The sequence below is a fragment of the Nerophis lumbriciformis genome, linkage group LG28 (genome assembly GCF_033978685.3).
Source record: "Nerophis lumbriciformis linkage group LG28, RoL_Nlum_v2.1, whole genome shotgun sequence".
Lineage (NCBI taxonomy): Eukaryota > Metazoa > Chordata > Actinopteri > Syngnathiformes > Syngnathidae > Nerophis > Nerophis lumbriciformis.
The window spans coordinates 14,172,216-14,196,182 of record NC_084575.2 but is presented as its reverse complement, the minus strand read 5'-3'; the positions used below and the strand labels follow the sequence as shown (position 1 = coordinate 14,196,182).

At 40.4% G+C, this 23,967-nt stretch overlaps 1 protein-coding gene across 1 annotated transcript; it reads right to left on the bottom strand.

Annotated features, from left to right (window-relative positions):
- Positions 1-2,094: 2,094 nt before the first annotated feature.
- On the bottom strand, positions 2,095-22,337 carry LOC133570796 (sodium channel protein type 8 subunit alpha-like). Its single transcript, XM_072916580.1, has 9 exons — positions 22,323-22,337; positions 19,569-19,742; positions 15,847-15,969; positions 12,068-12,352; positions 11,933-11,986; positions 10,218-10,355; positions 10,032-10,136; positions 9,678-9,948; positions 2,095-7,081 (listed from the first exon to the last, which is right to left on the bottom strand). Exons 1-9 carry the CDS (start codon positions 22,335-22,337, stop codon positions 5,922-5,924), a joined length of 2,325 nt encoding a protein of 774 aa, XP_072772681.1. The 3' UTR covers positions 2,095-5,921.
- Between the last annotated feature and the right edge of the window lie 1,630 nt (positions 22,338-23,967).

Sequence of the window (23,967 nt, the reverse complement as noted above, 5' to 3'; positions counted from 1 at the left end):
GTAGAAATGATTGGAAACTCAAGACAGCCATGCCATTATGTTCTTTACAAGTGTATGTAAACTTTTGACCCCGACTGTATGTTATGTTGGGCGTTGATGGTAAATGTATTCCTTATTTGCAAATAACTCAACTTGACACTTTTATGTGCTCATGAAATTAACCAAAGAACATATACTGTGTTCATTTAAAATGATTCAAACAGTAAAATTTGCTAAATGGCAAGCCTTTGTGCTAGTTCAGGGGTCGGCAACCCAAAATGTTGAAAGAGCCATATTGGACCAAAAATACAAAAACAAATCTATCTGGAGCCGCTAAAAAATAAAAGCCATATTACATACAGATAGTGTGTCATGAGATATAAATTGAATTAAGAGGACTTAAAGGGAACTAAATGACCTCAAATATAGCTACAAATGAGGCATAATGATGCAATATGTACATATAGCTAGCCTGAATAGCATGTTAGCATCGATTAGCTTGCAGTCATGCAGTGACCAAATATGTCTGATTAGCACTCCACACAAGTCAATAACGTCAACAAAACTCACCTTTCATGCACAACGTTAAAAGTTTGGTGGACAAAATGAGACAGAAAAAGAAGTGGCATAAAACACGTCCTAGAAAGTCGGAGAAAGTTATACATGTAAACTAACTACGGTGAGTTCAAGGACCGCCAAAATTAGTAGGACAAAACGGCGCTTGCCAAATACTCGAATCAGTGAAGCATGTTTAATATAAACAGTGTGCTTTGTAACAATTAGGGAGGCTTGTGTCATGTTTGTCCTCCTACATAAACCATATTAAAACAAAAAATAATTTTTTCCCCTCATCTTTTTCCATTTTTCATACATTTTTTAAAAAGCTCCAGAGAGCCACTAGGGCGGCGCTAAAGAGCCGCATGCAGCTCTAGAGCCGCGGGTTCCCGACCCCTGTGCTAGTTAGTGTGACAAACACGTCACGTCCGGCTTTCTATAAACATTTACAGTACTAACTAAAAGTCCGATATGTTCCTAGCTTGTTTGTATCAATTCCAAAAAATATAGCAAAGGCAATATTTGACACCATATTAAATCATTATAACTGTTAAATTACTTTTAATGGCGAAAAATAAGCTTTAGGACATGAGCGAGCTTACCAGACACACGGCCATTTTGGGGAAGTCACATCCTGATAGTTGCGTGACAATCAAACGGCAGCCACGCTTCATACGTGATGCGTTCAAGTCACACGCATCCGTATGGGACTTATTTTCGGACCTTTACAGAGTTTCATGGCTTCTATTTCAGTGCAAGTAACATCCAGGTGACAGCAGGTCAATAAGACCCCTATAAATGATAAACTGAGTATATTCATCGATTTGAGACAGGTGTTTATTAGTGCAAAGTGGACGTCACACCTGCAGCCAATGAGAGAGACACTGGAGAAATGATGGTGGACAGGAAGTGACGTACAGGTGCATCTCAACAAATTAGAATAGTCTATCTTTGAAAACTTGTTTTTGTCTGGTTAAATTTAAAAAAGTGAAATATTTTGTCATTTGAATGATTTTGATGATTACGGCTAATGACTACAGTGTCTAATAAAGTGGGAAAATTGACAAAATAAATAGATCAATATTGTAAATTACAGTTTTTGCACTGTCTATTCATCCTTGTTCTACTGCTTGATCCTTTTGGAGTCCTAGGGGGCTGGAGCCTATCCCATGAGCTGCACTCTGACGGAAGGCAGTGTGCACCCCGGACAAGACGCCAACTCATCTAATTAAATGCAAAAACTTCCTAATAGTCCTAACTGGAAGGTTCCTGATTTGAATCTTCCTTACTCCATATAGTCACTGCTGTCGAGCCTTTGGGCAAGACACTTCCCTCACCCCACAATGCCACCAGGGATGGTTCACGAACCAAGATGCTGACTTAAATGCAGAAGATACATTTTGCTGTCAATGGACGAAATAAAGATCAACCCAAACTGGACATCCTCAAGGCCTCTTGTTGAACATCTGATGTCAAGGGCCTTTTGCACCCTGTTTTAATTGATTGAGATGCAGCTGCACAAAAAAAAAACAGTAACCCAAAAACGACACCAGCCATTAGTCTAACTGGAAGGCTGCTTTATTGTTTGGAAATAGATTCGTGCTCAAATGAAGACATTCTTTCACTGATTCTCGCTGAATCGTCTCGTGGTTGTGCAACACGCTCCTCTCTCCAACTGCATTAGCGGCAAACAAGAAAATGACATTCAAAAGTTGTTGTTGCCCTAACCCCCCCCCCGACACCCCCAGGCCAGCCATCCAGCAAAGTAAACAAACATATCTCAGTCATGCTACAACAAAAAACAAAAACAATGGCCTCGTGAACTGAAAGGTAAACCAACATTTCGAAACGACTGCAAAAACAGAAGCTGTTCTGTTTGCAAGCCCGAGAGAGAGAAAGAGGGAGCACTTGTATTACAATGTTAGTCCAGACAATCTAATCTAAGTGGTGAGTTTCCAGTATACAAGTTCATTTGGACTCAATACATTGCTACTATCGTGCTCTGTTTTGGATTCCCCCCGCCGCCTCGCTGACTGTACTGAGAGACTAAATAGGAAGCTAAAAAAGGCACGTGCCGTTTGGAGATATTGCACCGGAAACAAACACAGAGACAGCTTAGACGACGAAAACCCTTAAACGTCTTTTACACAGATCATAGTGGAGGGGGCGGAAAGTTGACGAGCCTTAAATGTCTTTTACACAGATCATAGTGGAGGGGGGCGAAAAGTTGACGAGGAAACACTGACAAGACAAGTGAGGGGCATACTTGAAACCAGCTTTGCAGTGTGTGTGTGTGTGTGTGTGTGTGTGCGTGAGTTCACAAATAAACAGGGGGTGTACAAAAGGGTATGCTGGTTAGTGCAATCCTCTCACCAAGGCAGGCTCCCATGCATTATACGCTGGCACCATCGGGTGCACCTCTGGGTGCCAGGTCGGCTGTGGTTATTGATGATGCATACACTCAAAGAAAGCTGCATGATCAATCGTGGTGAAAGTGGACAGGACAGTTGTATTACTGACATTGTTCTAATCATATATTTGTATTTATGTGGTAATTATATATATATATATATATATATATACACATATATAAATATTTTTTATATATACAGTGTTTCCCACAGGACTGTGTGGAGGGCCGAGGGGCGGATGACATAATGACACAGTTGTCGAAGAATGCGTAAGAAAACACATGGAAATCAAAACAAATTTGTTTAAAACTACACGTGAACTTTGCTTTTTTTTTAATTTATTTTTTTTACAGAATTTAAAAAACAAAACCTGTGTATGCTTTTAGATGGGGTAGGGTTCCTTGTTGAGAAGAGCGATACATGCGTGTCACATTATTTATAACGGTCTGATTACTCGCTACCCATTACCTCCCTGCTTGGCACTCAGCATCAAGGGTTGGAATTGGGGGTTATATCACCCGAATGATTCCCGAGCGCGGCCACCGCTGCTGCTCGCTGCTCCCCTCACCTCCCAGGGGGTGGAACAAGGGGATGGGTCAAATGCAGAGGGTAATTTCACCACACCTAGTGTGTGTGTGACTATCAGTGGTACTTTAACTTTAAATTGGTAGCACTGATCCGTCCTGCTTCGTCTTCTTATTCTCTGGCAGAACAGTGCGTTACAAAGTGTTGACTAGCAACGCTGAACAGATAGCGGCAAATTTATTTGTGGCAGCCCGCCACAAATTAATGAAGGTATGGGAAACACTGATATGATAATATGCTTTCTATATGAAAGTATTGGCTTTCATGATTATTTTCCCATATTTCCCTTTTTTTTGGTGGAAAGTGGCAACAAAAGTCTAGTCTAACAAGTGTGACGGGGGCGTAAACTGGAAGCCATTCTTTTTATGCTTATTTATTTTTATTGTAAGAATAATAGCTGTAGTTTTTGACGTAATCCAGTATTTTCAAAAAACTACACATGCCGTCAACGTAAAACATTACACGTTTGTAGAAAGGTCATTTTTAGCTCTAGCTTTTTTCTTTCCAAAGGAATCCGCCTACATGATGGAATACTCTTCTTTTGTTATTGTTTTTTTTTCATTATTTTTTTTCAATACATACTGTACGTAGCTTTTCTGCTCGATCATTCATGGTTTTATTTGGTCAACACGCACACTGAATTTGGAGCTCTCATGCAGCAAATGGACCGGTGTGCGGCACTTGAAAACACACGGGCAGGTTATCTATTTATAGGCAGGAAGTGACATCACTGCCTCGAGATGCATCCAGTTTGTTATTTGGTGTTTGCGGTGTGGAGGGGAAGTGGAGAGCACATTGGTATTGAATTGTACAAATGTTGGGAATCACTGTTTGACTGACATTAGTAGAACTGAATCCAGACCTCACTCCCGCCCAAAATAACTTCCGTGAGATACTTCAAGAGATCATTGCCAGTCGTCATCATTATGGCATTAAACAGAAAGGTGGGAAAGTTGAATAAAAGTGTCTTTCACGTTCACTTGAATTGTGTAGTAGAGCTCATCGAGTATAGTATCTCCTGAGAAAAAGGGGGCCTTTTTTTTTCAAGCATTGCATACAATTTTAGGGTCTCTGAGAGCAACAAAAAAATGGACACTTAGTCACAAACCCATGAAGCACAACAAGGCAGATCTCTTTGGCTTCTCCACACACTCCTTTGCCTTTCTTGTTCACCAATCCAACCAGCTTAAATGAGGTTTATAAAAATATAAAAGGAGAATAAATACACACACGCACGCTTAAAATAGAGCAACACAACTCCTCTCAACTCTTATGGAAAAGGAAAAGCATCTGCAATCAAACGGCTATACTTGTAAAACCGTGTTTAAATAATCACACAGAGCTAAAAGCAAATGGTGCATTACATCGGTGCATAGAAACGTTAAATAGAAGCTTCTGATATTCTGACATCACGTCCTTCATCATCATCATCTTATAGAGCAGCAAATAAATATTCAGATTGCAACTGCAATCCACTTACAGTGGCGGGTTGTTTTTTTCTTCAAATATACCAACATGTTCCATTCGTCTGTTTATAGGAGGCAACAATTGTAGTGCGTGGAGTGATGAGACAAGTTATTTCCGCTTCGGAAGGCCGACCCTCGTATGGCGCCACTGCAGTGTTAGTGTCTTGTGGACGATGAAAAGTTCATGCAAGAGTTCTGGTCAAAAACATGCCATCATGCAAATCATTTCTATGCATTGAACAAGCACAATAACCTATGTATTTGTTTTGGAAATCGTTCTGAGTAAATGTAAGTAAGCCCTTGGCCTGAGTTCACCCCCGTAATAAACAGACCCTGAACAAATTGGTGTGAAAGCCCATGTTTTCAAATCAAACCAATAATGGGTATACATAATGGGCGTTGGATGGCATGGGCAAAATGCTAAATAGTGTTCTTTTGATATTGCATTTTTGCTGCTCACATCGACAATTCATAGCTTTGATAAAACAAAAAAACGCTTCCGTTGCTCTCCATCGTTTGTCTTTCACTCATCCCTAGTTAGTCATTTAGCTCTCCAACACACTTCCGTACTGACACAGATGAACTCTTTGGCTCCTCTAAGAGCATCATTCCTTAGTTCTCCCACCCGTAACGCTGTCTTCCATAGGAATCCATGAGTTCCTGTCGCTCTGCTTGTGTGGAGCTCCTCGCCGCCACCTGTGGACCATCTCGATACAATGATGTCACAGCTGACTATGAGAGGAGTCTTTACGCCGTCAACAGAACTTCCCACCGAAGGCCGAGAAAACAAAATCACTGAATCTTTTCTGACTTGCAAATGAAATAATCTGTACATCCGTGCGGGTGTGAGTTCCCTCGCGCTTTGCTAGAAGTTATAATTTGTGGTGTTAATAGCGGTGATTATTGCTTATCCCGCCCCCGACCTCTAACATTTGGATTCCCTGACGTCTTTTTGGTTTCTTCCTCTCTCATTCCTCCCCCCCTTGCCCTCGTTGTCGTCCTCCTTCTCCTTGTCAGGCTTGGTGACGCTGTCGTACGACGGCAGGGAGGCGGTGGAGGGCGTGGCCTCCTTTTCCTGTTCCTGATTGTTCCCGCCATTCTCCACTCTGTCATTAACCGGCTTGCGCTTGCAAACGAAGCCTCGCCTCGCCAGGTAGAAGCGGTAGGCCCGTTGGATGATTCTGGCCGACACATCCTCCTGCTTGCGCCTCAGAGTGGTGGTAATGGGCTCGTAAGAGACCTTGGAGGGATTGGCCGCCACAAAACGCTCCTCCATTTGCTGCCTCAACATGTCCAACTCGCCGCTGTCCCCCAGCACACGCTTGGTGAAGGCAAAAAGAATGTCCAGGCAGTGGATGCGGTCTCCGCTCACCATAGGCATGTCCATGGCGATGAGTTCAATGGTGTTGGGCTTGGGGACTCGGAGCGGGTGTTCCAGTGCATCTGCAAAGTCAGAAAGCTTGGCGTAGGTGATGAACTGGGAGGCAGCGGGGTCAAACTTTTCCCATATCTCATAGAAAGTCTCAAAGTCATCCTCGCTGAGCGGGTCGGCGCTCTCCTCCGTAGCCACGCTGAAGTTCTCCAGGATGATGGCAATGTACATGTTGACCACAATGAGGAAAGAAATGATGATGTACATGACGAAGAAGAAGATGCCAACAGAGGGATTGCCACAGTTTCCTGTGGAAGGAGTGCCGGCTTGCTCGAACAAGGCGTCGCAGTCCGGCGGGTAGTTGAGGATGGGCAGCAGCAGGCCGTCCCAGCCAGCTGACGTGGTGATCATAAACAAAATGATCATGCTGTTGCCAAAAGTCTCAAAGTTGTACATGTCGTCGATTCCCGCCCCGTGTTTCACGTAGCCGAAGTTGGACATGCCGAAGATGGAGAAAATGAACATGACCAGGAAAAGCAGCAGGCCGATGTTGAACAAGGCTGGGAGTGACATCATCAGGGCAAAGAGCAGGGTTCTGATGCCTTTTGCGCCTTTGATGAGGCGCAGGATTCGTCCGATACGAGCCAGTCGGATCACCCTGAACAACGTAGGCGACACAAAGTACTTCTCGATCATGTCGGCCAAGAACATTCCTATAGATGGAAAGACAGGTATGAAGTCATTAAACGCAACACTTTAGTGATTTTCCAACAATCCCTTGTTACATTCTCATCTCATCAAAAGTGGGCTTTCCACAAATAAGAACTGTCATAGTCAAATCAAACTTTAGCTATTGTCGACGATCAGGCGACTATGGGCAAAACGTTGTGTATGCTCTCATGTATGGTCACAATTAAACAAATCTCATTGGCGATGTTTTCCACCTTAAAAAGGCTAAAACACTACTAACATGGCAGAGATTGGATAGTTATTAGAGAGTGAGGTCCTCGGATAGGACCCCTGCTTGGGTCAGTTCTGGCAAAGCGCCGAGAAGCTGATCAAACTTACTTGACAATCTAGAGAAGTGATTCAAATGCAGTGTTACTGTTCGAACTACGGTGATGTCACAGAGCCCAAAATATTTAAAGTACTTGTTAAATAAACATGAACATTTGAATGAATACTTAGGCCAACTATGCTACCGTATTTTAATGTTGGCCATCATAGTGGTACTTGGAGAACCAAGTTTTTTCTGAAGTGGAACTTTGAGAACCACTAATCCAGAGGAAGTAAACGTTGTAACAAGGTTTCCGTAGGTGAACCTGATCATCTTTGGTTTGGGAATCCTATAGACCATGGGTCACCAACGCGGTGCCCGTGGGCACCGGGTAGCCTGTAAGGACCAGATGAGTAGCCTGCTGGCCTGTTCTAAAAATAGCTCAAATAGCAGCACTTACCAGTGAGCTGCCTCTATTTTTTAAATTGTATTTATTTACTAGCAAGCTGGTCTCGCTTTGCTCGACATTTTTAATTCTAAGAGAGACAAAACTCAAATAGAATTTGAAAATCCAAGAAAATATTTTAAAGACTTGGTCTTCACTAACTGACAAAGAAACAGATAACAGATTTGGTGTCCAGTTCAAAGTGTGACATGATTTATTTAAAAAATTTGAGAGTTTACTTTTGTATTTTACATGAGTTATTATTTGTACAAACATGGTGCAAAGTAATTCATGATTTGTTAAAAAATGTTAGTGGCTAGCTAGTTAAAATGGGATATTGTGATTTCACAAGACTGTCTTAGAAGTGATCATTTGAAAATGTTCAATTTGAAAAATGTGCACTGAGAGAAAATATAAAAATAAAGTGTTACATATTGATATTTATCTGTTTCTATATATATTTATTGTGAGAAATCATTAAGATGATCAGTGTTTCCACAAAGATAAATATCATTAATTATTAATAATAACAGAGTTAAAGGTAAATTGAGCAAATTGGCTATTTCTGGCAATTTATTTAAGTGTGTATCAAACTGGTAGCCCCTGCGATGAGGTGGCGACTTGTCCAGGGTGTACACCACCTTCCGCCCAATTGTAGCTGAGATAGGCTCCAGCGCCCCCCGCGACCCCAAAGGGAATAAGCGGTAGAAAATGGATGGATGGAAACTGGTAGCCCTTCACATTAATCAGTACCCAAGAAGTAGCTCTTGGTTTCAAAAAGGTTGGTGACCCCTGCTATAGACAAATAAAACATAGTTTCCTAAGATGGAAGAAATGTTCCGATCAGGGATTTGTACTGCCAATTATGATACTTATCATCCATGAGTAAGACTGGAAAGTACCAATTCGGTCACGGGTCCTATGTATTAACGGTAATTTTTTTAATGTATTTATGATTAGTGCTACTAACAGTTTAACAATATCAGCACAACATTTAAACTAGTTCCTATTATATTTTAATACATACAATTGTTTGAGCAAAACAAAGGCAATAGTACACAATAACTAAACAAAATTAAAAACTACTGTTACTCTTTTAAATCCTTTTTGCCCTCAAACTCTGTCTGTGTCCAGAGACATATTACCTGAATGTATGCACATGAACAAAAACGAAAATAAAAAATATCGATTTAACAACTCTAGTATCGATTATATAGTGATACTACCCTAGATGTTGACACCACCTATTTGTGGATCGATCCATCCATAAATTGGATGACAATGCCGACATACCAACAGTTGTTACATTATCCACTCCTTCGACTCGTTTTAATCGACTTGCTAATTTCCTGTTAAAAGCTGCTTACTTTCTGCTGTACCGCGGTTCAATCTACACTTCTTAAAGTTTACTAAGAACTTATTTCTTCTGTTGTTTCAAGCTAGCTTAGCGGCTATCTTAGCTATTAGCATGCCTGCTCCTGGGTTTCTCTTTTAGTTTGTTGAGACTCATCCTACTTGCTAATGATACTTAAACTATTAAGAAATGCAGTTTAATTGCCATAATAGAGGTGATTATTACTAGCTCAGGGGAAGAATTGGAGATACTCAATTAACTGCTACTAGCTTGTCAGCCAGGGGAATAAAAATAAATATTATATCAGTCAGAGGGAATAGTGGAATATGCATTGTATTGAAAAATAGAATCGATGCATAATTTACCCCAAAAAAGAAAAATACTTAAATACTTTATTAATATATATTGTAATATGTGTGGAAAAATTAAACTAAGGTTTGTGCAGGGAAGTCAAAGCAGTGGACAAGACCCCACACTTGTCGTTCATGTACAAGAAGTCATGTGAATACTTGCCAACGATGGAAAGGATGACCACGACGACGTCAAAGATGTTCCAGCCGTTGGTAAAGTAGTAATGACGCAGCGCAAACAGCTTCAGTAGAAACTCGCCGGTGAAGACGACAATGAAGATGAAGTTGACCCAGTAGAGCACGTCCTCTGTCTTTTTTGTCTGATCGTCCGTCTCCACCATCATGGTGACCATGTTGAGGCAGATGAGGATCATGATGGAGATGTCAAACACTTGCTGGGTCACAAAGTCGAACACCATGCCCTGGATTTTGTTCTGAGGAGAAAGAGGAAGCAATACGTTGAGTCATTTTCTCAATCAATGTCATTCTTCCCAGCGGTCGCTATGACAGACGCTACCTGTGGCCTGGGTATAGGCTTTTGTGGTTTCTTGGAGCCAAGCTTCTTCATGGCATTGTAGTATTTCTTCTGTTCTTCTGTCATGAATATGTCCTGACCTCCAAAGTAAAGGAACAAAACCAAAGTGGTTACAATCGTAAGAACAATCTCTTTTTTTTCTAAGGACGTCAGGATAAGAGAACTTATCTTTTTCTTCTGTTGATTGAAGTTGTCAATGATGACACCAATGAAGAGGTTCAGCGTGAAGAATGAGCCAAAGATGATGAAGATGACGAAGTAGATGTACATGTATAAGTTGTCTTCATACAGCGGCTGATCCTCCACCTGTAATGTTGCGGAAGCAAACCGTAAATGCTATTAATGTAGCTGCAGGGTTTATCTATTAATTTGAAGCAGGTGACAACTGGAAATAAGCTGTTATTTATAAACATTTTAAAACTCAATATATTTACATCAACAAATCGATTTTCATGTGATTCAGTATTTCAACCAAAACAATTTACAAAAGTTTGCCCCAGTTTTCGTATTCTTTCTTTAGGGATGGGAATCAAAAACCGGCTCCAAGGTTTTCGATCCCTTGGATGCATTTGGCAGTTTTGGTAACGATTCCCTTATCGATGCTTTCTGGGAACGCGGGACGTCATCACGCACGGCGCTGATCAGCAGCACAAACGTTAGACTTATTCATGGGAAAGGAAGACAACAGGAAGAGGAACTTGGCTGCTCATCATCGGTCATCTTCAATCAAAAAAGTATGCCCGCCACCCAGATATGTGCGCGGACTGCACCCCGGAAAAGATTGCCCGCCACTACAATATGAAGTATAATTGATACAACATTGAATATTAAGAGTATGTGAACCATTCCTACCTTGTTTACTTTGGTGGCCTCATAAAAGGTTTTGTAATCAATTATTTTTCTATCGATGTCCCTCAAGCAGCTAAAATGCGTCACATATGTTGAAGTGTGGAGAGTGTTCTGCATTATTACCCATCAGGTCTACTAAATGGATTAAATGGGCGTATTTTTTAATTGTGTGGTACTATTTGAAATTTTTTACAATGTCTATATAAATCAGTGCGCTAATTGTGTTTTTGTATCACATATCTTAATGTCCTGTGTTGGGTTTTGAATAATCTGACCACGAGTTTGAATTGGATGTCCAATTAGTACCGATATAAGGAGCTTGTGCTTCAAATAGTTGTGTGATGTATGGTCAATACCAATTCTTTGTGGACTTTGCAGTTCTGTTGACATTTTTAATTCATGTTTTAAAAGTAAATTTGGGTAAATTCTAGGGCCTACTTTGGGGACCCCTGAATTAAGCATACTGTATATTTGGCATACCACTATTTTGTTTGAAAAACACTGCTTCACACTGTTCCGCCTCTGAGTGGGGTGGCACCTGGAGTGGCCTGTCAGATTACAGGGGTGGCATGTGCCATCGCCTCGACACACCACTGCCACTCGATGAAGACAACGTACCACTAGTGGTACACGTACCACAGTTTGAGAATAACTGTTCTAAAATAAACAATGTTGATGGTTATCAACTTGTTTGCTATCCATCTATCCAAAAGAGAATCAATAAGAAAATTTATAAAAAACCGAATCGTTAAGCAGAATCGAAAATGGAATCGGAATCGTATAAAAATTTAATAAATTCCCAGCCCTGGTTGTCTCGGTTGTTAGAAGTGCTGAAAAAATCGCTTCACACTCGAATCGCTGTTTTAACTTATTACTAAAATATATAACATTTTTAAATATAAGTTTTTTAGGCCATACACGGGCACTCACCAACAACAGACTCACAGGACAGACATGTTCATTATACATTTATGGTACACAAAGTACTGCTTGCTAACGGGGACAAGACTCATTTGTAACACCAGCAGTCATACCCTTCTAGAATCTATCGCTGCATACATGATGTCCATCCAGCCTTTAAACGTGGCCTGCAAAGTTGAGAGACACATGTGAGAAAACGCTTCCTTCTAAGAGAACACAAACAAAAAAATGAAGTGATCCTTCCTCACCACTTGCAGGAGTGCCAGGTATCCTGCCCCCACATTATCAAAGTTGATCTTGACATTTCTCCATCTGACTTCAGTGTAGTTGTCATTAATGAGTGCAAAACACTGCGTTTTGTTGTTGACATCCCTGGGGTGGAAGTTTGCCTCTGCTGTGTCATTGAAGCAGTAGTAGTACTTCCCAGCAAACAAGTTCACACCCATGATGCTGAAGATGAGCCAGAAGATGAGACACACCAGCAGCACGTTCATAATGGAAGGAATGGCCCCCACCAAGGCGTTTACCACCACCTGAAGAGAATAAGTGAGGGCATTTTCTCACCACACATGGTTGCATTTAAACTCACACAACAACTTTTTAGAGGGGTGTAACAATAATATGTACCAATAATCCAAACACAATATACATTTTTTCATTGACCTATGGTGAAGTCATTATTGAGCTTCATGAACTCTGCTAAGCAGCAAATGGCTGCCAAAATGTGAGACATGATTAAGGGAAAAATCTGCTGAATTCTGTTGATCACCATTGTGTCTTAATTTTTTTTTGTCTAAATCCAAATTAAAATAATTATTATTAATGTATTAATGTATTGTTACACCCCTTTAACATGCAAATATTCACATCCAAAATGAGCTGAGTGTATCATGCTATGCACACAAGCACACTAAGAGATATAATTCAGCATACTGGCAGTAATAGAGAATTACAGCGTGTTTATTGGATAACATGAATTAAAGCTTCTGGCACGAGCAGGAGACTGAATGCACGTGCACTTTAATAGACATGAGTGCTGCGATTACACTATTACTAGAGTAATAAGGCCACAAATAATAACATTGAGAATAAATGTGTTTTTCTCTCGAAAGATTACGTTATGTTCATTTTGCCACAATTTTTTCCCCCCCAAAAATGTTCAAATGTCTCTGCGTGGCCGTACTACTCCTTTCTATTACATAAAGCATATGAAAAAACAAGCAAACACAATGACTCAAAGGGCCTGATCTACTAAGATCCCAAATAACAAGTGCTCAATAGCCTGCGCAAACAAACAAAATTTAAAGTACTATTCGTGGGCATGTTGCAGGTGATCTACTAAGACTGCATGCACAATTCTTAACGAGTGCAAAAGTGGTGCAGACTGCAATATTTAAATGAGGTTTTTGCATGTACTCAGAGTTGTCATCATGGAGACAGTTATTTACTGCACATCCATGCATCATGTGTCAACCTGTGGCGTTTTTATCTGTTGTGGAACATGCAGCACACATTTATAAACTGTGCAACCTTTTCTGGGCTGTTGGAAGCAGTCCTCCAATGGATCTATAACGGTGCACTTTGGGAGACGGCGGTGTTAAATGTAATCATTTGCTAGACCAGGGGTGTTAACCTTGTTTTCACTAAGAGTCACATTGCAGTTATGGCTGCCCTCAGAGGGACATTTGTAAAAGCGAATAAACATGAATTTTAATGTATAATCGCTTCATGTAATTATTACACAATTGCCTATGCATTTGATGATTAAATTAGCACACTTAACTCTCAATCAGGCGACAAGGGTTCCCAAGGGTTCCCAAGGGTTCCCAAAGGTTCGGAGCGGTGGCAGTATGGGAAGATCAGATACACACAATGCAGGGCTGATACACTACCTCGAAATTGTATGTTGTTGTAATAACAAGCATGATGTTCTGCATGTATCACGATCAATATTATAGTGACTAACTCGATGTACAGTTGTCTGTTTAGTCAAGCTGGCTGAGGACATTTTTCCCAGTTGATTTTGGGCAGGTGGATAAAAATTTCTACCACTGCAGGGTTTGTTAGCAGTTCGTCTTTCGATGCGATGCAGTTTCTTTTAACAGTGCTGCTCTCGCCAGACACATAAAGCCTTTCCATTGATAATAACATTGTGTGCCACTAAGTGCAGCAGAAGCACTCAATTTCTGTCGCCAAAGCTTGGCAAGCTTCATATTTAGCCCATTAAATCATGCCGATCCTGACTATCTCAACCGCCGTCGAGTCCAATGTTTGTTATGGGTTATACTTGTATAGCGCTTTTCTACCTTCAAGGTACTCAAAGCGCTTTGACACTATGTCCACATTCACCCATTCACACACACACACACACACACACACACACACACACACACACACACACATACACACACACACACACACACACACACACACACACACACACACACACACACACTGATGCAACCCAACTCATGCAACCCATCAGGAGCAAGGGTGAAGTGTCTTGCTCAAATACATTGACTCGGATGACGGAAGCTGGGGTTCGAACCAGGAACCCTCAAGTTACTGGCACGGCCGCTCTATCAACTGAGCCACGCTGTCCCACCCTTTCTTTGCGCTCTCCCGGTAGTTCATCCTTTGAATATTCAGATTAAAAAAGATAAGGTTGTGAATCCTCATTTGTCTAAATTTCTCTAAAAATAGCCATCTACGTCGTCTATCGCGAAGTCTGCCATTAATATTATTGGTAGCAAACACCCACGTTTGTTGACGGACGTAGGAAGTACATTGCTATGAGCAATGAAATCAATGTGCCCAGAAAATAAGTTAATACTTAAAAAGAATAATCCATATTGTTACAAATGTGTCTGTTATTACATTATATAAATACTTACAGCATGTATATAAAACATTGATGGAGACTTTTGATGTTGTTTTAGAGGGCTTTGAAGGCAACACAGGTGATTTCCATTAGCTGCAAAGTTAGTCATACCTTGTAAGAGTTTCTTTTTTATATTTAGAATCCTTAAAAAAAAGACAAATGTGTTCTTGTCTCTCGTAAGGACTATGACTGATGGACAACATTTAAAAAAAAAAAAGTGCAGTTCCCCTTTAAGTCATCCAGCAGCTAGAAAATTGCATTGCTGGACAGATGATTTGTGTCTACCGTTTTTGTTTTCCGACAGTCGAAATAAGTCAGCAAGTGCTTGTAAGATTTTCTTCATAGTCTGTCATTGCGATCGCTGCCTCCTTTTCACAACGGCCATTTGTGCGTAACTTTGCCAGTTTTACGTACCTTCTAAACGTGCCAAAAAAAAGCAGAGGCAAACAGTTTCAGGCTTTACGACTCAGATTGCGGGTGTAAAATGGTTACACCAGCATCTCCTCCTAGTATTGTGTTAAAATAAACTGCATATATTTTGCATATACATGAATAAATACATTGCGATCGCTATTTTGCTCATTTAAAAAGAGGCAATCCTCAGCACATAAGTTTAGTAGATCACCTTCGGTGTCCTATCGAGTTTGCATGTTTTCATGCACACAAACCTTCAGTAGATCAGGCCCAAAGAGTTCGCCAAATATGAGAAGATGCATCCATTTGAATACGCAATAAATGCGCGGAAAGCAAGGATGAGTGGGGCAAAGGGAGCGTATGCAACCAGAAGTTTATTGATCTTCCAGTGTGACGATGCCACAGCCAAACTGCGCTAATGTCAGCGAACAGGAGGTTTTTTTTACGACACAGCGACCAGTAGAAGATTGCGAAGCAACCGACCAATGATTATATAAGATGCCCCGTGATGACGTATTCACCTGGGAACCGTCACTTATTGTAAAAGGGCACCCAAGTGCATGCACAAGTTTGTTTTTTTCGTGTGGGAGAGTAACAGTATTTTGATGTGATCTGAATCCATGCAAAACGTGTTCTTCCCCCCACTTGCTAGCGTGCCATCCCTAGCATGTGTTGTTGCTTTTATTGAAATTGCATGCAGAAGCACCAGCTGATTGGTATCTTGGGTCTTACCCTCATCCCTTCAAAACGTGACAGGGCTCTGAGGGGTCGCAAGGCCCTCAGTGTCCTGAGTGACTTAATTGGGCCAAGATCGGAGTAGCCCAAGGCATTAGCTATAAGGCTGACTATAGACACCTACACAAATAGGGACAGAGGAAGAAGGAAGGGGCGGGGAAGAAAGAGAGGACCCACATGGTTAGAGGGGACAGGGTGAAAAGATCGGGCCGGATGCACTGAAAGGATGGTTGTCTAAACATATACAGTGGTACCTTGTACAGTATTTTGTACATCACACTTTTCGTAGGACTTGGTTTTCGATGAAAATATTTGCCAATCTCGGTTCTTGTACGGCCAAACCTTACACTTAATAAACTAGCTTATTTTCCCCCGTAGTATACCGTGGAGAATTCCACAAAGAATCCCACTCATTGAATCTTGTCATGTTTTGAATACACTGTCTTTATTACAAAACGTGCCAATGTTGGCCGAGCCTGCTATCAACTCCCCTAGCTTTGTCGCCCTTCTATGACATAATCATTGGCGGACTATGTAGTTCTTTGCACACTGCACAAGTCTGTTATTTATATTGAATATGGCTGCAAAATAAGCCGCAGTCGGGCCAAAAAAAGTTGCTAGTGCAAGTATGTTGATAAAGACGGTGAAAAACTATTAAATTCAAGACAGAACTCATAGCAAATTACAAAGGTGCCTTCTGTGTGACTCCTACCTCCACTCCATCCTAATAAAGGTGAAAGTGGTGTTAAATGTTTATGTATTTTACAATGCTTTCTGGATGTATTCTCTATTAAATATACATTTCATACATGTGTTACATTTTATGTTATTATTTTTGAGTGACTGGAGCTGATTATTTCTCACGGGAAAACTGCATCATTCGTCATAGATACGGTCTCCCTCTGACTTTTTGGAACGGATTACCAACGAAAACCGAGGTACCACTGTACAAGACATACATGGACTACAGCTACACAACATCTTGTTCATTTGCTTAGCAAATCGCCTCAGACAAATGCTTTCTATCCGTGTTCGGTTTAGTTTGGCACGTGAGTGGAGCGATGAGCAGCTGGAAAGAAACTTGTGGTTGACACAGTGAGAGGGAGAGAGAAGATAAAAAGGGAGTCCAACAAAGGGAAAACAATCTGAGGAGGGATGTTTTCACAGACACTAAACCAATGTGACACAAGAACATACTGACAAGTACAGTACACTTTCATCACTTAAGAGAGGAGAAAGAGAAGAAAGCAGAGGATCAAGGACTATTTCTGAGAGTCCCACCACAGCAACATGAGCCTTACCCTGGACCCTCAAACAAGGACCCTCGCTGCCCCGCCACTGCAGCACAATGCCACGCTTAACTTAAAGAGAGAGACACACAAATAGGCACCTGCTGTGATAGAGAAGACATTAGGTGTGAGGTTTGCTTCTTGTGACATTTGAGTTTAGCTATCAAATGGTTCCTAATACATGAGGACCTCAGAACGCTGTCGGTCTTAGATTTGTTTGAATTTAAAATTACATTTCTGTGATAAATAACGGAAATACAGTTGTGCTTAGAAAAAACTGTTGTTTTTCCACGGTGCAATGATGACCTTTAAAAACAAGAATCGGATGTTTATTATTTGTGGGTTTTCTTAAATTTTACACTGAATCATACATCCAGGGTTAAGTATACACCAAGGTTTCACGTATATTCATTTATTTGTGGCAGCCTTCGGACCGCCACCGAAGGATTCGGTGCTGTCTATTTTAAAGTTAAAATTTGGCATTATCTGGTCAACCTCGCTCACAATCACATTACAGTAGGTCGATTTGTTTGATTGGCTTGTTGTCGCATATACATGCAATAGATGACACTGTACCTCTATATGTAACGATATCCGTATTAATAAACTGCAGGAAACCCGACGGTAATTTTTAGGTTTTACATTTTAATCAACGAAAGACTGTGATGGATGACCGCACTTTTATAAACTTGCGCTAGCTCGCCTAAATGCTAATATGAATATAAGAGACATTAATGTATTTCCCCTTTAAGAATCGCCATACCTCAATCTAAACTTGTATAAACACAATGCTGTTTGAGCAACTAAGCTTTCCAATTATGTGTGCACTCTGATTATACAGGTCGTGCTCTTTTAACACAGACTTTTTGATTTATAGATTGATATCTACAACAAGAAGTGAACTCAGGTGACGTCACATAAACCGGAAGTGGAGCACACAACACTCATTTTCTTTTTATCATTAAAATACTCTAACACCTTTACAAATTAAAACAGAAGACGTTAACCATATTCAAACACTCAAATAAAAACATTATGGCCCTTAAGGAGCCAGAACAATATCTAATGTATTTTTCTGCCAAAAAAGTATATTGTGTGTCTATTTTATTTTTTAATTTTATTTTTTAAATAAAACTTCTGGTTGGGAAAGTCTTCTAGAACCATTTTTGGAGCTGTTGTATTAATTAATTAATATTTTCACCCTGTAAAAAGAACGGTCTAGATAAATCACTAAGCACCCAAAGACATTCATGCCCGTGATGAGTGGATGTAAACTTTTGACCACAATTGTACGATCAATACATTTAAGGGGTTGTGACATAATAGAACATGAAAATACCGATCAGAATCTTCTTTAAGTAGGTATGTGTATGAGCAGAATAATGCTGCCTTGAGTAGTTGCAATTGCAGAGGTCTTTATAGATGTAGTTCAACCACCCATAGCTGGCGTATATGTTTTTCTTTAAATAACAAATTAGTTGAAGTGAATCAATGGAACCTCTGCTGGTTGCAGCCGAGTAGTTCACTTGCCTCGATTTCTGTAATTAAATTCCAAGAAAGGTTTGGAAAATGTCAGTTTTTTTATGGCTGTGTTATAATACACTTTGCCATACTTCAAAAGCAATTTTGGTTATGGGACACATTTTGTTAGAGCACTGAATAAAATACTAAAATACTGTACTTTTTCTTACAGTAAATTGTAACAATTTGGTGGAAAAGGGCTCAGCAGCTAGAACAGAGGACTAACGGAAGACTAATGTACTAAGTAGAGATGTAACGGTACATGTGTTCATATTTGGATTCTTCATTGCGAAGCGTTTGTTTTGGTATAGAAGCGTACAAGTTTCGGTACATGTTGAGTGAGGGGCAGGAAGTGTGTGTCGTGTATTTATTACTCTGTCAACAAAGAGTGTAGCCTAGCCTTTAACTAGCAGGAGTCAAAGCTAGCAATAGTGCCAAGTAAAAGCTAGAACTTTGAAATCCCTCCTCTGTCATTACAGTCTCCTGTTTGGAAACACTTTGCTTTCTCTGTAAAATAGGCAAACGGACAGAGACCATAAAGCACTGTATTGAAAATGTGTTCAGTAGATGCGGGGGCTACGAACTGAAACTATTAACGCTGCACCTCAGCCAATGAGGAACTTTCATTTTGTTCCCTGACTGTACCCGAACTGAGCCGAACCAAACCGAGGCACGTATCGAACCGTGGTTATGGCATACCGTTACACCTCTCGTACTACAACCTGTGTGCTAAAAAAACAGTACAAACCGAGGAGCGACCGAAATGTTGATAAGCTCCTGCAGAGAGTACATTTGCTACTTTTGACTTCCAAACATTCTCATCGTTGTTGCATTACTTCTAGACGTCACCATTAGGAGCTAAGCCAAATGACAGGAGATGTTTGCAATCAGAACACATAATGTACTTACATCCACTATGAAGAAGTCCAACCAGCACCAGGCGTTAGTGAAGTACTTAACGAAGCCATAAGCCACCCACTTAAGCAACATCTCCAGGATGAAAATGTAGGTGAAAACGCGATCAGCATACTCCAGAATAATGCGGATGGTCTTCCTTTGCTCAATGTAGACATCTTCAAAGGCCTATGGAGCAGAACAGAAGCATCGCATACACAAAGCTACAATGAATCTGTTTCAGCATTTATAGAATTTCACATAGAAACTTTGAGGAGCGATGTGGTATGGGCCAAAGAAACATACATTTCATTTCAAATGACAACAATCAACTCTAATCTACAGAAGCAATTCAGTTGAACCACTTTAAAATACATATTACTGCCACTTACAGGTCTGAAGAGGATTATTCTAGGTGTCACCAACCATAATTATTCTAGATTTCCGCCTGAACACAGACGCAGGAAAACTCTCAGTCTTGGTTCTGCTGGACCTGAGCGCTGCCTTGGACACAGTTGACCGCAGTATCTTATTACAGAGGTTAGAAAACTGGGTGGCATATCTGGTTATGTCCTTAATTCTTCAGCTAAACTCAAACAAAACAGAAATCATTGTCTTTGGCCCACAAAAGTGAAGAGAAACTATTACTAGTCACCTTGAGACCATCTCTCTGACACCTAATAGTCAGATTAGAAATCTAGGTGTAATAATGGACTCAGTCTTGAACTATAATAGCCACATTAAGTCAATACCATCAGCAGCTTTTTATGAACTGAAAAACATTGCCAAAGTCAGAGGAATATTGTCTAAATCAGACGTAGAAAGATTAATCCATCTTATAGTCTCCAGCAGGTTAGACTATTGTAATGGCTCTCTCTCTGGGCTCTCTAAACGAGCTGTAAAGCAGCTGCAGTATATCCAGAATAATGTTGCTCGAGTCCTGACTAGAAACAGGAAATATGACTAAATTAGTCCGATGCTTGCTGGCTTCCTGTCGCTCAGAAAATAGACTTTAAAACAGCTCTGCTTGTGTACAAGTCTTTTCATTGTCTTGTGCCAAAGTACATATTTCACATGTTAGTACCATATGTACCATCTCGAACTTTGAGAACCTTGGTTTCCTGCTGGTGCCTAGAATCAGGACCAAACATGGTGAGACTGTGTTTCAAATTTATGCTCCACAAATCTGAAAAAAGTCTTCCAGAAGATGTGAGACAGGCCTCAATGTTGGCAATGTTTCATATACAGGCTGAAAACACTTATTTAATTGTGTATGTAACAACTGTAAGTATTTTATCTAAACAATTTGATTGATTTAAATTTTAATTTGGATTGTTTTTATGATTTTTTATATTTTTTATTTGAATTATGATTATGATTTAATTTATGCATTCTTGTAATTTTCTTTAAATCACTTTGAATTGCCCCGTGTACGAATTGTGCTCTATAAATGAACTTGCCTTGCCTACATACGTCATGTCCCTTTCAGCTGTGTCCCTACAGCGAGCCTAAACTAGTAGGGAATACGTGCCAGGGAATACCATTGATGTAGGTGGCACAGAAACAAAGTCAACAGGAATGCTGGCACATTGTGCTGCATAAGGTTGCAAAATACAGGTGAAACAAGGACACTTACATAATATCTTATAGCTAAGATTTTTTTAACAAATTAAAATGAAATTAAATGTGTATTACTAGCACATGTTTTATATTGTCAACAAAGTAAACCAAATGAAAATTGTTTAAAAAATAAGCTAGTTATGATTTATTTTCAATATGCAGGGCATTGCATTGTCTTGAACGGATAAGTGGCCCACCCAAAGATGGACGCTACGTAGGTACATCGCTTACATGGGCTGCTACAGCATGCTGACGAATCTACTTATATCTCTGTCAGCGACACTTTAAATGTCCTAGAATGGGCCCAAAACAGTTTTGTACTTGATCTAAACCCGTTAAATCTCTAGGAGACCAATAGTGTGTCATGAGATATAAATTGAATTAAGAGGACTTAAAGGGAACTAAATGACCTCAAATATAGCTACAAATGAGGCATAATGATGCAATATGTACATATAGCTAGCCTGAATAGCATGTTAGCATCGATTAGCTTGCAGTCATGCAGTGACCAAATATGTCTGATTAGCACTCCACACAAGTCAATAACGTCAACAAAACTCACCTTTCATGCACAACGTTAAAAGTTTGGTGGACAAAATGAGACAGAAAAAGAAGTGGCATAAAACACGTCCTAGAAAGTCGGAGAAAGTTATACATGTAAACTAACTACGGTGAGTTCAAGGACCGCCAAAATTAGTAGGACAAAACGGCGCTTGCCAAATACTCGAATCAGTGAAGCATGTTTAATATAAACAGTGTGCTTTGTAACAATTAGGGAGGCTTGTGTCATGTTTGTCCTCCTACATAAACCATATTAAAACAAAAAATAATTTTTTCCCCTCATCTTTTTCCATTTTTCATACATTTTTTAAAAAGCTCCAGAGAGCCACTAGGGCGGCGCTAAAGAGCCGCATGCAGCTCTAGAGCCGCGGGTTCCCGACCCCTGTGCTAGTTAGTGTGACAAACACGTCACGTCCGGCTTTCTATAAACATTTACAGTACTAACTAAAAGTCCGATATGTTCCTAGCTTGTTTGTATCAATTCCAAAAAATATAGCAAAGGCAATATTTGACACCATATTAAATCATTATAACTGTTAAATTACTTTTAATGGCGAAAAATAAGCTTTAGGACATGAGCGAGCTTACCAGACACACGGCCATTTTGGGGAAGTCACATCCTGATAGTTGCGTGACAATCAAACGGCAGCCACGCTTCATACGTGATGCGTTCAAGTCACACGCATCCGTATGGGACTTATTTTCGGACCTTTACAGAGTTTCATGGCTTCTATTTCAGTGCAAGTAACATCCAGGTGACAGCAGGTCAATAAGACCCCTATAAATGATAAACTGAGTATATTCATCGATTTGAGACAGGTGTTTATTAGTGCAAAGTGGACGTCACACCTGCAGCCAATGAGAGAGACACTGGAGAAATGATGGTGGACAGGAAGTGACGTACAGGTGCATCTCAACAAATTAGAATAGTCTATCTTTGAAAACTTGTTTTTGTCTGGTTAAATTTAAAAAAGTGAAATATTTTGTCATTTGAATGATTTTGATGATTACGGCTAATGACTACAGTGTCTAATAAAGTGGGAAAATTGACAAAATAAATAGATCAATATTGTAAATTACAGTTTTTGCACTGTCTATTCATCCTTGTTCTACTGCTTGATCCTTTTGGAGTCCTAGGGGGCTGGAGCCTATCCCATGAGCTGCACTCTGACGGAAGGCAGTGTGCACCCCGGACAAGACGCCAACTCATCTAATTAAATGCAAAAACTTCCTAATAGTCCTAACTGGAAGGTTCCTGATTTGAATCTTCCTTACTCCATATAGTCACTGCTGTCGAGCCTTTGGGCAAGACACTTCCCTCACCCCACAATGCCACCAGGGATGGTTCACGAACCAAGATGCTGACTTAAATGCAGAAGATACATTTTGCTGTCAATGGACGAAATAAAGATCAACCCAAACTGGACATCCTCAAGGCCTCTTGTTGAACATCTGATGTCAAGGGCCTTTTGCACCCTGTTTTAATTGATTGAGATGCAGCTGCACAAAAAAAAAACAGTAACCCAAAAACGACACCAGCCATTAGTCTAACTGGAAGGCTGCTTTATTGTTTGGAAATAGATTCGTGCTCAAATGAAGACATTCTTTCACTGATTCTCGCTGAATCGTCTCGTGGTTGTGCAACACGCTCCTCTCTCCAACTGCATTAGCGGCAAACAAGAAAATGACATTCAAAAGTTGTTGTTGCCCTAACCCCCCCCCCGACACCCCCAGGCCAGCCATCCAGCAAAGTAAACAAACATATCTCAGTCATGCTACAACAAAAAACAAAAACAATGGCCTCGTGAACTGAAAGGTAAACCAACATTTCGAAACGACTGCAAAAACAGAAGCTGTTCTGTTTGCAAGCCCGAGAGAGAGAAAGAGGGAGCACTTGTATTACAATGTTAGTCCAGACAATCTAATCTAAGTGGTGAGTTTCCAGTATACAAGTTCATTTGGACTCAATACATTGCTACTATCGTGCTCTGTTTTGGATTCCCCCCGCCGCCTCGCTGACTGTACTGAGAGACTAAATAGGAAGCTAAAAAAGGCACGTGCCGTTTGGAGATATTGCACCGGAAACAAACACAGAGACAGCTTAGACGACGAAAACCCTTAAACGTCTTTTACACAGATCATAGTGGAGGGGGCGGAAAGTTGACGAGCCTTAAATGTCTTTTACACAGATCATAGTGGAGGGGGGCGAAAAGTTGACGAGGAAACACTGACA